The sequence below is a fragment of the Salmo trutta genome, chromosome 16, assembly GCF_901001165.1.
Source record: "Salmo trutta chromosome 16, fSalTru1.1, whole genome shotgun sequence".
NCBI classification, from domain to species: domain Eukaryota; kingdom Metazoa; phylum Chordata; class Actinopteri; order Salmoniformes; family Salmonidae; genus Salmo; species Salmo trutta.
The window spans coordinates 30,866,432-30,879,029 of record NC_042972.1 but is presented as its reverse complement, the minus strand read 5'-3'; the positions used below and the strand labels follow the sequence as shown (position 1 = coordinate 30,879,029).

Genomic DNA, 12,598 nt, shown 5'->3' with positions numbered 1-12,598 from the left:
TGACCTGCAGCCACTCCTCCAGGACACTCTCTATTTCTCCCCCTCCCTTTCTGTTTGTGTGTGATTGTGTGGTTGGAGACAGGTGTGCTGGAGCTAGAGCGGATCTTCACCAGCTGCAACCCGTTCCATAATCAAGACCTCTACAAATACTCAGTCCTGCCACTTCCACTCTGCCGGATCGTAATCTCCGTTCAGTCAGTCATGCGTCTAGCTATTTGTTATTATTTAAGATCCTGTATCCTGCAGTGCCTGTTTCCTTGCCTGACACTATCCCCTCTCACTGCAGTTTTGCCACTCTGACTCCTGGTTCCTGTCTCCTGTTCCACATCTCACCACCCTGCTACCCTGTTCTGTATTCAACTCACCCTCACTCCCTTGGATTCCCCTCCGGACCTGTTTACCCTGTCCCAACCCAGCTCGCTTCAACCTCAGCCTCCACTTCTGGTTTACTACAACTCATCCGAGCTTCCCTGGATCTGCACTTCATCTCTCCCTGTGTTACAATACATTTCTTGGTTCATTTATCCCTGTTTCCTGGTCTGAGTCTGCTCTTGGGTTCCCCTGTGCTGCTCCGCTTAACAAGGTGGCTAATATTGCATTGATTCGATCACAATTCCCACAGAAAAGGGAAACGTTGATAGTGTTAATGTAACCGATGTGAAATGGCTAGTTAGTTAGCGGTGGTGCGCGCTAATAGCGTTTCAATCAGTGACGTCACTCGCTCTGAGACTTGAAGTAGGGTTTCCCCTTGCGTTGCAAGGGCCGCAGCTTTTGTGGCGCGATGGGTAACGATGCTTCGTGGGGTGTCAGTTGTTGATGTGTGCAAGGGTCCCTGGTTCGAGCCCAGGTTGGGGCGAAGAGAGGGACGGAACCTACACTGTTACATTAACAACGGGGAAAACTCCAGAAAGTTAAGTAAAGTCAATATCGTGCTTCTCCCAATATCGTGCTTCTCTGGGTTGCTATTTCTTCTGCAAGGCAGTCCCCCACACACTTGGGCAGCTTAGAGATAACATTGGTTTGGACCAGCAACCATCTTTGTGTACCATTTGAAAGTAGAAATGTAAATTGTATCCCCATTTTAGTATATTTATCAGCCAAAACATGACACCCGCCCTGTATTCTGCAACGTGTACGCTCTCGTTGGCTGGCCCTCGCTTCATATTCGTCGCCAAATCCACTGGCTCCAGGTCATCCATAAGTCTTTGCTAGGTAAAGCCCCGCCTTATCTCAGCTCACAGGTCACCATAGCAACACCCACCCGTAGCACGGGCTCCAGCAGGTATATTTCACTGGTCATCCCCAAAGCCAACTCCTTCTTTGGCCGCCTTTCCTTTCAGTTCTCTGCTGCCAGTGACTGGAATGAATTGCACAAATCACTGAAGCTGGAGACCCATATCTCCCTCACTTAAGCATCAGCTGTCAGAGCAGCTTACCGATCATTGCACCTGTACACAGCCCATCTGTAAATAGCCCACCCAACTACCTCATCCCCATATTGTTATTTTTTTTTTTGCTCCTTTGCACCCCAGTATCTCTACTTGCACATTCATGTTCTGCACATCTATCACTCCAGTGTTAATGCTAAATTGTAATTATTTCGCCACTATGGCCTACTTATTGCCTTACCTCCCTAATCTTACTACATTTGCACACACTGAATATAGATTTTTTTTATTGTGTTATTTGTTTATCCCATGTGTAACTCTGTTTGAGTCACACTGCTTTGCTTTATCTTGGCCAGGTCGCAGTTGTAAATGAGAATTTGTTCTCAGCTGGCCTACCTGGTTAACTAAAGGTAAAATAAAATACAAAATTCAAGAGCGTGTTGTCTCAACCGATGGCGGGCACAACACAAAAACCTCAGATGATGTAAAATAGGATCTAAGCTACAACATATGCAAATATGAAAGAATCTGAGTTTACTAATTTTTAGATAATTGGCGTTAATGGTTAAAAAATGACGAAATATTTAAAAAATATATTTTTTCAGAAATTATAAAAAAGTTTGACAACCGTGTTTGTAAGCTTTTATACACTGCTCAAAAAAAATAAAGGGAACACTAAAATAACACATCCTAGCTCTGAATGAATGAAATAATCTTATTAAATACTTGTTTCTTTACATTGTTGAATGTGCTGACAACAAAATAAAATCACAAAAAAATAATCAATGGAAATCTAATTTATCAACCCATGGAGGTCTGGATTTGGAGTCACACTCAAAATTAAAGTGGAAAACCACACTACAGGCTGATCCAACTTTAATGTAATGTCCTTAAAACAAGTCAAAATGAGGCTCAGTAGTGTGTGTGGCCTCCACGTGCCTGTATGACCTCCCTACAACGCCTGGGCATTGGGGAACGGGCGGGCCAGTCCATAGCATCAATGCCTTCCTCTTGCAGGAACTGCTGACACACTCCAGCCACATGAGGTCTAGCATTGTCTTGCATTAGGAGGAACCCAGGGCCAACCGCACCAGCATATGGTCTCACAAGGGGTCTGAGGATCTCATCTCAGTACCTAATGGCAGTCAGGCTACCTCTGGCGAGCACATGGAGGGCTGTGCGGCCCCCCAAAGAAATGCCACCCCACACCATGACTGACCCACCGCCAAACCGGTCATGCTGGAGGATGTTGCAGGCAGCAGAACGTTCTCCACGGCGTCTCCAGACTCTGTCACGTCTGTCACATGTGCTCAGTGTGAACCTGCTTTCATCTGTGAAGAGCACAGGGCGCCAGTGGCGAATTTGCCAATCTTGGTGTTCTCTGGCAAATGCCAAACGTCCTGCACGGTGTCGGGCTGTAAGCACAACCCCCACCTGTGGACGTCGGGCCCTCATACCACCCTCATGGAGTCTGTTTCTGACCGTTTGAGCAGACACATGCACATTTGTGGCCTGCTGGAGGTCATTTTGCAGGGCTCTGGCAGTGCTCCTCCTGCTCCTCCTTGCACAAAGGCGGAGGTAGCGGTCCTGCTGCTGGGTTGTTGCCCTCCTACGGCCTCCTCCACGTCTCCTGATGTACTGGCCTGTCTCCTGGTAGCGCCCCCATGCTCTGGACACTACGCTGACAGACACAGCAAACCTTCTTGCCACAGCTCGCATTGATGTGCCATCCTGGATGAGCTGCACTACCTGAGCCACTTGTGTGGGTTGTAGACACCGTCTCATGCTACCACTAGAGTGAAAGCACCGCCAGCATTCAAAAGTGACCAAAACATCAGCCAGGAAGCATAGGAACTGAGAAGTGGTCTGTGGTCACCACCTGCAGAACCACTCCTTTATTGGGGGTGTCTTGCTAATTGCCTATAATTTCCACCTGTTGTCTATTCCATTTGCACAACAGCATGTGAAATTTATTGTCAATCCGTGTTGCTTCCTAAGTGGACAGTTTGATTTCACAGAAGTGTGATTGACTTGGAGTTACATTATGTTGTTTAAGTGTTCCCTTTATTTTTTTGAGCAGTGTATTATATCTCAACCATTTGTCTTTTCAGTGATGAAGACATGGATGTCTCACGGTATGGTGGGTTGTGCAAAATCGGGTCAACTTTGAGCACTTTTATCTATTGAATGTTTTGGCATTCAGGTCCAAAAAAGTAACTTTCTGAGCACTTCTACAATGGGCAAATATTTATGGAAGGTTGTCATTCAAATCAAAATGGATGCTGTCAAAAAGTGATTGAATTCAAAGGGATTTACCCAATGCTGACCAGAGGCAGTGGTTGGTGCCTTAATTGTGCAGAATATGATGCTTGTTTTTGGTACATAGAATGTGTCCTTTCTGTTTGCCGAGAAAATGACCTTGCTGGATAACTTGAATGCATGAATTTCACCTTTGGGTGGATGCTGCAGATTCCAGTAGTAATAGACATAAAGGTGAAATTCATGCATCCAAGTTAACCTGATTCAACTTGTCAACTAATCATTAAGCCCTCAATGAGTTGAAATGAGGTGTGTTTGTCCAGGGCTCCAACAGAAATGTGTGCTGTTGGGGATACGCGAGGACCAGGATTGTGAAACACTGATATGGGATGTAGCGACATCAGTGCAAAAGAAGATGCAGTGAAGAAAATAAACTGAAAGAATAAAATGAAGAATGAGTAGTCCTCAATGCTGTTTTTTGTTTTCATATGATTTTTCTTTGAGATGGATTTGGACACAAAATACACTATATATACAAAAGTATGTGGACACCCCTTCAAATTAGTGGATTTGGCAATTTCAGCCACATCTGTTGCTGACAGGTGAATAAAATCGAGCACACAGCCATGCAATCTCCATAGACAAACATTGACAGTAGAAGAGTCTTAATGAAGAGCTCAGTGACTTTCAACGTGGCAACGTAATAGGATTCCACCTTTCCAACTAGTCAGTTTGTCAAATGTTGCCCAGCTAGAGCTGCCCTGGTCAACTGTAAGTGCTGTTATTATGAAGTGGAAACGTTTTGGAGCAACAACGGCTCAGCTGCGAACTGGTAGGCCACACATGCTCACAGAACGGGAAGTGCTGAAGCGTGTAAAAATCGTCTGTCCTCAGTTACAACACTCACTACCGAGTTACAAACTGCCTCTGGAAGCCTCATCAGCACAATAACTGTTCGTCAGGAGCTTAATGAATTGGGTTTCAATAGCCGAGGAGCCACACACAAGTATAAGATCACCATGCACAATGCCAAGCATTGGCTGAAGTGGTGTAAAGCTCGCCACTATTGGTCTCTGGAGCAGTGAAAACGTGTTCTCTGGAGTGATGAATCACGCTTCACCATCTGGCAGTCCGACGGACTAATCTGGATTTGGTGGATGCCAGAAGAACGCTACCTGCCTGAATGCATAGTGCCAACTGTAAAGTTTGGTGGAGGAGGAATAATGGTCTGGGCCTGTTTTTCATGGTTTGGGCTAGGCCCCTTAGCTCCAGTCAAGGGAAATATTCATGCTACAGCATACAATGACATTCTAGACAATTCTGTGCTTCCAACTTTGTGACAACAGTTTGGGGAAGGCCCTGTCCTGTTTCAGCATGACAATGTCCCCGTGCACAAAGCGAGGTCCATACAGAAATGGTTTGTTGAGATCGGTGTGGAATAACTTGACTGGCCTGCATAGAGCCTTGACCTCAAGCCCATCGAAACCTTTGGGATGAATTGAAACGCCGACTGCAAGCCAGGCCTAATCGCCCAACATCAGTGCCCGACCTCACTAATGATCTTGTGACTAAATGGAATCAAGTCCCTGCAGCAATGTTCCAACATTTAATGGAAAGCCTTTGCAGAAGAATGGAGGCTGTTATAGCAGCAAAGGGGGGACCAACTCAAAATTAACGCCCATGATTTTGGAATGAGATGGTTGACGAGCAGGTGTCCACATCCTTTTGGTCATGTAGTGTTAATTGTTCTAATTTTAACTCTTCACTCTACATGTATAAATCCTTATCATTTGAATGTTAACTTTTGAATTAACTTTGAGGGGGGGGTTTCTTCACACTTGTTTCACCTAATACTAGGAACAGCACCATCTAGTGATCAGACCTGGTAATATCAGGTTGTATGATGGGGCATAAACCTAAGAACTTCAATGACTAATTTCTCTGAACTGGGGAAAAGAAAACTCACTAAATTCATTACATAGGTTGAATATACAATTATCCAAACCGCAGCTTCATATTTTTTTTATGAATTTTATAAGAATCCTGTACATTTAAATGGCCAATTTGGGTGCAATAATCAATTAGCTTAAGTTCAAATTGTCTTTCAACATAATAATGTTGCAGGAACTGTTACCATATCTGTTTCTAACTACGGAAACCATTTCAGAACAATCTGAGATGGTTGATGTCATGGCTTGCTGAAATTAAATTAATCAACCCTGCAGACTTCCTTGTTGGTTTTGGGTAAAATTCAGGCATAACAGCAACCTCTTATGTTAATTAAAGAAGAGATAGCCTTGTGGTTAGAGCGTTGGATCAAATCCCCAAGCTGACAAGGTAAAACGCTGTCGTTCTGCCCCTGAACAAGACAGTTAACCCACTGTTCCTAGATTGTCATTGTAAATAAGAATAGGTTCTTAACTGACTTGCCTAGTTAAATGAAAGTAAAAAAAAATAAAAAATTGAATCACCATAAAGACACCTGTGCAGCGCGGAAGTTAATCTTTGAAACACTGAATATGATTGTTTTAATATGTCTCGCTTAACTTGTCAACTTGTCTTCAGATTTCATAACTCCCTTTTAGTAAGGAATCACGAAGTCTCCTCATCCCTAAAATAAACCATGAGATCTTTTAGCGCTAGCGATATTAGGACTACCGTGCAATGTAGATGTTCTATTTTCTCCCAAAATTGCAAAACAATTTGTATGTTGATGTAGTGCCCATCGGTTATCAATGTTTCAACCTCTGTATTGAGAAGTCATGTTTTTACCGTCATTTCCTGGTTATAAAGAGCGCCATAAACGACACTAACCATGAGCCTTAGCGTTTCTGCTGCCACAGAAATGACCTTGGGATGTCACTAGTTACTACAGCCACAAAGTCATAAATCCAGCCCATTTCTACAATTACTCTTCTTAAAATTTGATATGAAACCTAACCCTAATCTTAACCTAACCTTAACCACACTGCTAACATTATGCCTAACCCTGACCTTAAATTATTTGTGGCTGTGGAAGCTAGAAGAAATCGACCACCTGTGTATCTGAAGCCATGATTGCGCTTCTGTTGTGGGTGTGGTAGCGAAGGAACCTTTCTTTATAATGGGGTGGTCCGGAGGGGTCATTTTTCCAACACCTGAAACAGCTTTTTCCTGCACTGTAGAGTCATAATTATTATGCCTAATTCTACTGTATTAAAAAATATATACATATATAATATATAATATATATGAGGGCCCGACGTCCACAGGTGGGGGTTGTGCTTACAGCCCGACACCGTGCAGGACGTTTGGCATTTGCCAGAGAACACCAAGATTGGCAACTGCCACACTGGTATTGAATCATAACCCGAGAATTACAGCAAAATATTTATTTATTTTATAACGTCAAGCAACCTTACCAGCAGGCATACCAGCTAAGATAATTAGAAAACCTACTCTAACATGATTGATAGCCTGAAATTGCTCGGCAGTTAGTTATTAGGTTGGGAGATTGGGAACATATCTATCTGGCTAGCTAAAGCCAACTTCATAAAATTGCTAGGTGGCTAGAATTACAGAGAAACAACAAAACATTTTCATTTAATTTATTAATCAAAGAAAGAATCAATAGGCTACATAGCTTGATCAAATGAATTTACAAACATACCTCCTTTGAGTCCTGCCCAGCACCGGCAGCTAAAATCAAATCAAACGCTGTGTGTGTTACTGGACACTTTCTCTCCTCCTCCACTGACGATACTGTCTGCATGCACTAGAGTATCTAGCGTCCCACCTAGCATATCTTTGCTCCTCAGTGCACCTTGGAAGGAACCACTTACTAAGGAGAATAGGAGGGTTGCTCTTTGCCTGGTCCAGTCAGTGTGCCCCCTTCGCAAATTACCCTTGACAGACCTTTATATAAATAATTGTAAAAAATCTGACGGGGCACGTGCCCTTGTGCCCCCTATGGACATGATGCCTCTGCCCATTCTCTCCTACAAGCCAAAAGAAGCCCTAAAATCACCTAATCATGTTGTACGTTCCCCTTCTGAAAATATATATTCAGGCTGAAAATGTAGAATGATCTCACTCTCTCTGTGAGGGCTAGATTCTTTGTGGAATAACATTCCTGAATATACGTGGAGTAGGGCTTCCACAGGTGACACAGCCTTTTTAAAACAGACACCTGTATCTAAACGTTTTATCACGAGTACTTGTAAAAATCTTTGTCAGTTGTCATAATGAACAACTGAATCACACACACCATGAGAGGAGGCTGGGAAGATCCAGAGTTGCCATGCTCTGCATCCTGAATTTAACCCTCTTGGAAAACACAGTTTGTCTTACTGAGAAGGCAGATTCCCAGCTCTCTGCTGTTCCTAAGACACATCTTTCCATTATTAAAATTCAATTAGAAGCTTATGATTATGCAGAAGGGTACGCTGCCCACATTGCAGTGTTATTAAAACTATTTCTGAATACAAAGTGTGGAACATAGCACCTGTGTACTCTTTGATGATACTACAGGTTACATGAGGTTAACATCAGTTTCTTATCCCAGCTTTTAGGTATTTTATGAACCAGATTAAAATAGGATAAATGTTTTAACATGATGTACAGCAGCCTACATGTGACAGACAGTATTCAGCTCAACAAAGGGACTGCCAGAAGTAGAGGCTGTCGACAATTCAATATTTATTTCTGGTGCATTTCACATTGGACTCGCTACACAACTCAAAGATTCACTTGTGTCATGTGGTGAATTTGCATTCTCTGTAGCCTACTGTCAGTGACAGCAGTGAGTGAAGGACCACAGCACAGCTTGAATGTCGTGTCCACTGCTGAGTGCTCTCTGCCTGCCAGCCTAACTCATTCTAATGCTGATATTAGTATTCAGGGAGTCATGGACAGACACCTGCTGAGCCTGGGAAGTGTGTGGGATGGCAGGCTGGCAAGATGTACCCAACACCCACTCACCATGCACCGCTACCTATAGGCTGCACTATAACTAAACTGGCATCTGGGAAGAGACAAAGACAAAGCTTGGCTGGATATAAAAGGACTAGCTGATGACACACAACTGCATGTAGGCGGACCAAAGAGAGGAGGGGAGGTGGAGGGGGGCTTAAGTGAGGGACTGACAGGCAAACAAACAGCTCACTCACACCACTCTCCTCTCAGATGCTGCTGGCAGCACTACACAATCACACATGGAACCTTCTATTTCCTGAGGTTGTCCGGCTACTGTTAGCTTTTTGACATTCCTCAGTCTCTATGCTGTATTGTGTTCCATAATATGGCTTTATCAAATGAGTAATCCCTGTCTCTGGTCCCGTCCTCTCCCTCTCTCTTCCTATCCCCCCTTCAGGTGCAGACCACCACCATGTGTATCTCTGTCAGTCTGAGTGGCTCGGTGGTGCTGGGCTGCCTCTTTGCCCCTAAGACCCACATCATCCTGTTCCAGCCCCAGAAGAACGTCACCTCTCTCAGGGTGGCCACTACCCGCTTCAGCGTCACCACCGGACCCGGATCCAGCTTCTCTCAAGGTACAAGCCGGCAGGCAAACACAACCTTCATCCTCACCGTTATCATTATTATCATCATCATCATCATCATCATCATCCTCATTATTACCATCATGGTCGCTAAAAAGTCATTTTACAGTACCATTGTTCATCATTGAGATATTTCAACATATTACACTATAAAGTGCCTTCAGAAAGTATTCAGAAATCACCACCCCTTGACTTTTTCCACATTTTGTTGATTTACAGCCTGCATTTAAAATTGATTAAATTGAAAATGTGGATCACTGACCTACACACAATACCCCATAATGTCAAAGTAGAGTTATGTTTTTAGAAATGTTTACAAATGAATTAAAAATGAAAAGCTAAAATGTCTTCAGTCAATAAGTATTCAACCCTTTTGTTATGGCAAGCCTAAATAAGTTCAGGAATAAACATTTCTTAACAGGTCACATAATAAGTCGCATGGACTCACTCTGTTTGCAGTAAGTGTTTAACATTATTTTTTAATTACTATCTCATCTCTGTACACCACACATACAATTATCTGTAAGGTCCCTCAGTCGAATGGTGAATTTCAAACACAGATTCAACCACAAAGACCAAGGGCACCTAATAAAAAAAGCTAACATTGAAAATCCCTTTGAGCATGGTGAAGTTACTAATTACACTTTGGATGGCAGGTGTCATTCCTAACTCAGTTGACAGAGAGGAAGGAAACCACTCAGGGATTTCACCATGAGGCCAATGGTGACTTTAAAACAGTTACTGAGTTTAATAGCTGTGATAGGAGAAAACTGAGGATGGATTAACAACATTGTAGTTGATCCACAATACTAACCTAAATGACAGAGTGAAAAGAAGTAAGCTTGTACAGAATAAAAATATTCCAAAACATGCATCCTGTTTGCAATAAGGCACTAAAGTAAAACGGCAAAATATGTGGCAAAGAAATTAACTTTATGTCCTGAATACAAAGCATTGTGTTTCGGGCAAATCCAACACAATACATCACTGAGTACCACTCTTCATATTTTCAAGCATGGTGATGGCTGCATCATGTTATGGCTATGCTTGTCATCAGCAAGGACTAGGGAGTTTTTTTAGGATAAAAAACGGAATAGAGCTAAGCACATGCAAAATCCCAGAGGAAAACCTGGTTCAGTCTGCTGTCCAACAGACACTGGGAGACAAATCCAGGTTTCAGCAGGACAATAATCTAAAGCAGAAGGCCAAATATACATTGGAGTTGCTTACCAAGACATCATTGAATGTTCCTGAGTGTCCTAGTTACAGTTTTGACTTTAATTGGCTTGAAAATCTATGGCAAGACTTCAAAATGGCTGTTTAACAACGATCAGCAACCAACTTGACAGAGCTTGAAGAATTTAAAAAAGAATAATGTGCAAATATTGTACAATCCTGGTGGGCAAAGCTCTTAGAGACATACCCAGAAAGACTCACTGCTGTAATCGCTGCCAAAGGTGAATACTTATGTTAATGAGATATTTCTGTATTTCATTTTCAATACATTTGCCAAGAAAAAACAAAAACGTTTTTTCATCTTGTAATTATGGGGTACTATTTGTAGATGGGTGAGAAAAAAAACTAGATTTAATCCATTTTGAATCTAGGCTGTAACACAACATTTTTTGGAATAAGTATGAATACTTTCTGAAGGCGCATCACTTCACTACACCCATGTGGTGTGCTGACAGACCAAACTTTAGAATGAGGTGTCATTTTCCCCTCCACTGCTCTCATCTTCTTTTCTAACCTCTAATCTGACTCAGTGAATTATAATCTGATAGTGTTGTTGTTAAAAATGGACTATTCTCTTTCTAAAGCTTCAGCCTCCAATATTGTGCCAACGGTGTGTAACGGGCGAGAAGTGGTGGACTCCACGACTTCCTCCTTGTGAAGACTGACTGACTGAGCCTCACGTTCCTCAGCTGACAAACATTGTATACAGAGTTCTATAACCACTAGTCCAGAATCAGCTATTTCAGATATTAAAGAGGTCACACAGAAGATTGTCCTGATTTTGTTGTCCTCTAAGTGCTGTGAGTACAATGTTCCGATTCTGTTTCCATTCTATGACTAGTAGCGATTTTAAAAAAAAGATGCCAATAAAGATTCCGTATCATAGCCCTTCTTTTTATTGAAGATTTTACTTGAGACATGGAGTAAATTATGGTAAATCTGTTAAATGTAATATATACAAGATGTTTTTAATGTAGATTTTGGTGAACCGGTTTGTGCTTTCTTGTAATTTATGTAAATAAAATGTGTTTTGTATTCATATGAAAACTACATATGGGTTGACTATTCTATAACTCTCATACACAGGCTGTCTGACTGAAACGAAATGGGTTGTAGTTAAACTGTCACTCAATGAAAAGACACATTACGTAACACAGAGACACCAGGGAGGACATCAAACTCTAGTCTGTAGAGGCAGAAAGATATGATGTTGCATGTAAACCTGTTCCCATACTTGTGCTACCACTTCTCTTCAATCCCACAGAGCATTTGGGGAAAGGGGAATTAAAAAACACTAGAGTCTATGTCCACGCTCCCGTGGTAATGAAATTAATCAAATAATCCACATAAAAATCTGTCAGTTTAAGCTAGAGATATCTGTTTGTATTCTACACCTGTTATATTTGACGCATGTGACTAATAACATTTTATTTTATTTGCATTAGATCTTCTCAATCCTCCGCATCCGCCGATGTCGCACTTCCACATCTGCGGTGAAAGGTGACAGAGCCAGAGCGGTGTTTGTCAGACCATGAGACATCCGGAAAAACGGTCTTCTCACAAAATCATTTGTAGCGTCCAAACGATTTGGCCTACAACTATTATGACCCCTATATGGAAAGGTGTGACTCTCACGAACTCTAGAATACCGACAGGCCTGCTTTGCTCTAGGACTGCCACAGGCTTCACAAGACTCATCTCAATGTCCCCCGGTACCAGTTCAAAAAATTTATGGAAGTATATATGGAGACTGTTTAGTGCCCAAATAAGGTGTTAAATACATCTTTAAAAAAACACACTCAAAGAAAACATGTTTCCTGATCTTTATTATATCTCTCAGATATAGGGTAGACACTTCAGAACAAACTTCCTTTAGATTTTTTTGGGGGGGACTATCTGTTGTTCCATGTAGTGAATCTGTCGTTCAATGTGTTTGTATATGCTAATAGCAGTAAGGCCCACATTTTTATTTTCATAAAATAATGTTTTAATATATATTTTTTTATACTTCTGGGGGTCTTAAAATTCTAAATCAAATAGCAAAATGATCCTTGGTATGACCTTCTGAAAACAATTCCATATATCTTATTAGAACCTCCCCACCCTGGCTTAGACTGCTGTAATGGGTTAACTTCATTATATTTAATTACAGAATTCCATCCCCATGGAGCCTCACCA

At 42.0% G+C, this 12,598-nt stretch overlaps 1 protein-coding gene across 1 annotated transcript in view; it reads left to right on the top strand.

The window, feature by feature from the left end:
• The window catches only part of LOC115150530 (metabotropic glutamate receptor 2-like), a 93,655-nt gene extending 82,185 nt beyond the window's left edge, over window positions 1–11,470 (top strand). Inside the window, exons 5-6 of the mRNA XM_029693936.1 lie at window positions 8,998–9,175; window positions 11,005–11,470. Of these exons, the coding sequence (XP_029549796.1) occupies window positions 8,998–9,175; window positions 11,005–11,078 (252 nt within the window). The 3' untranslated portion in view covers window positions 11,079–11,470. The remainder of the gene's footprint in view (window positions 1–8,997; window positions 9,176–11,004) is intronic.
• The last annotated feature ends 1,128 nt before the right edge of the window (window positions 11,471–12,598 follow it).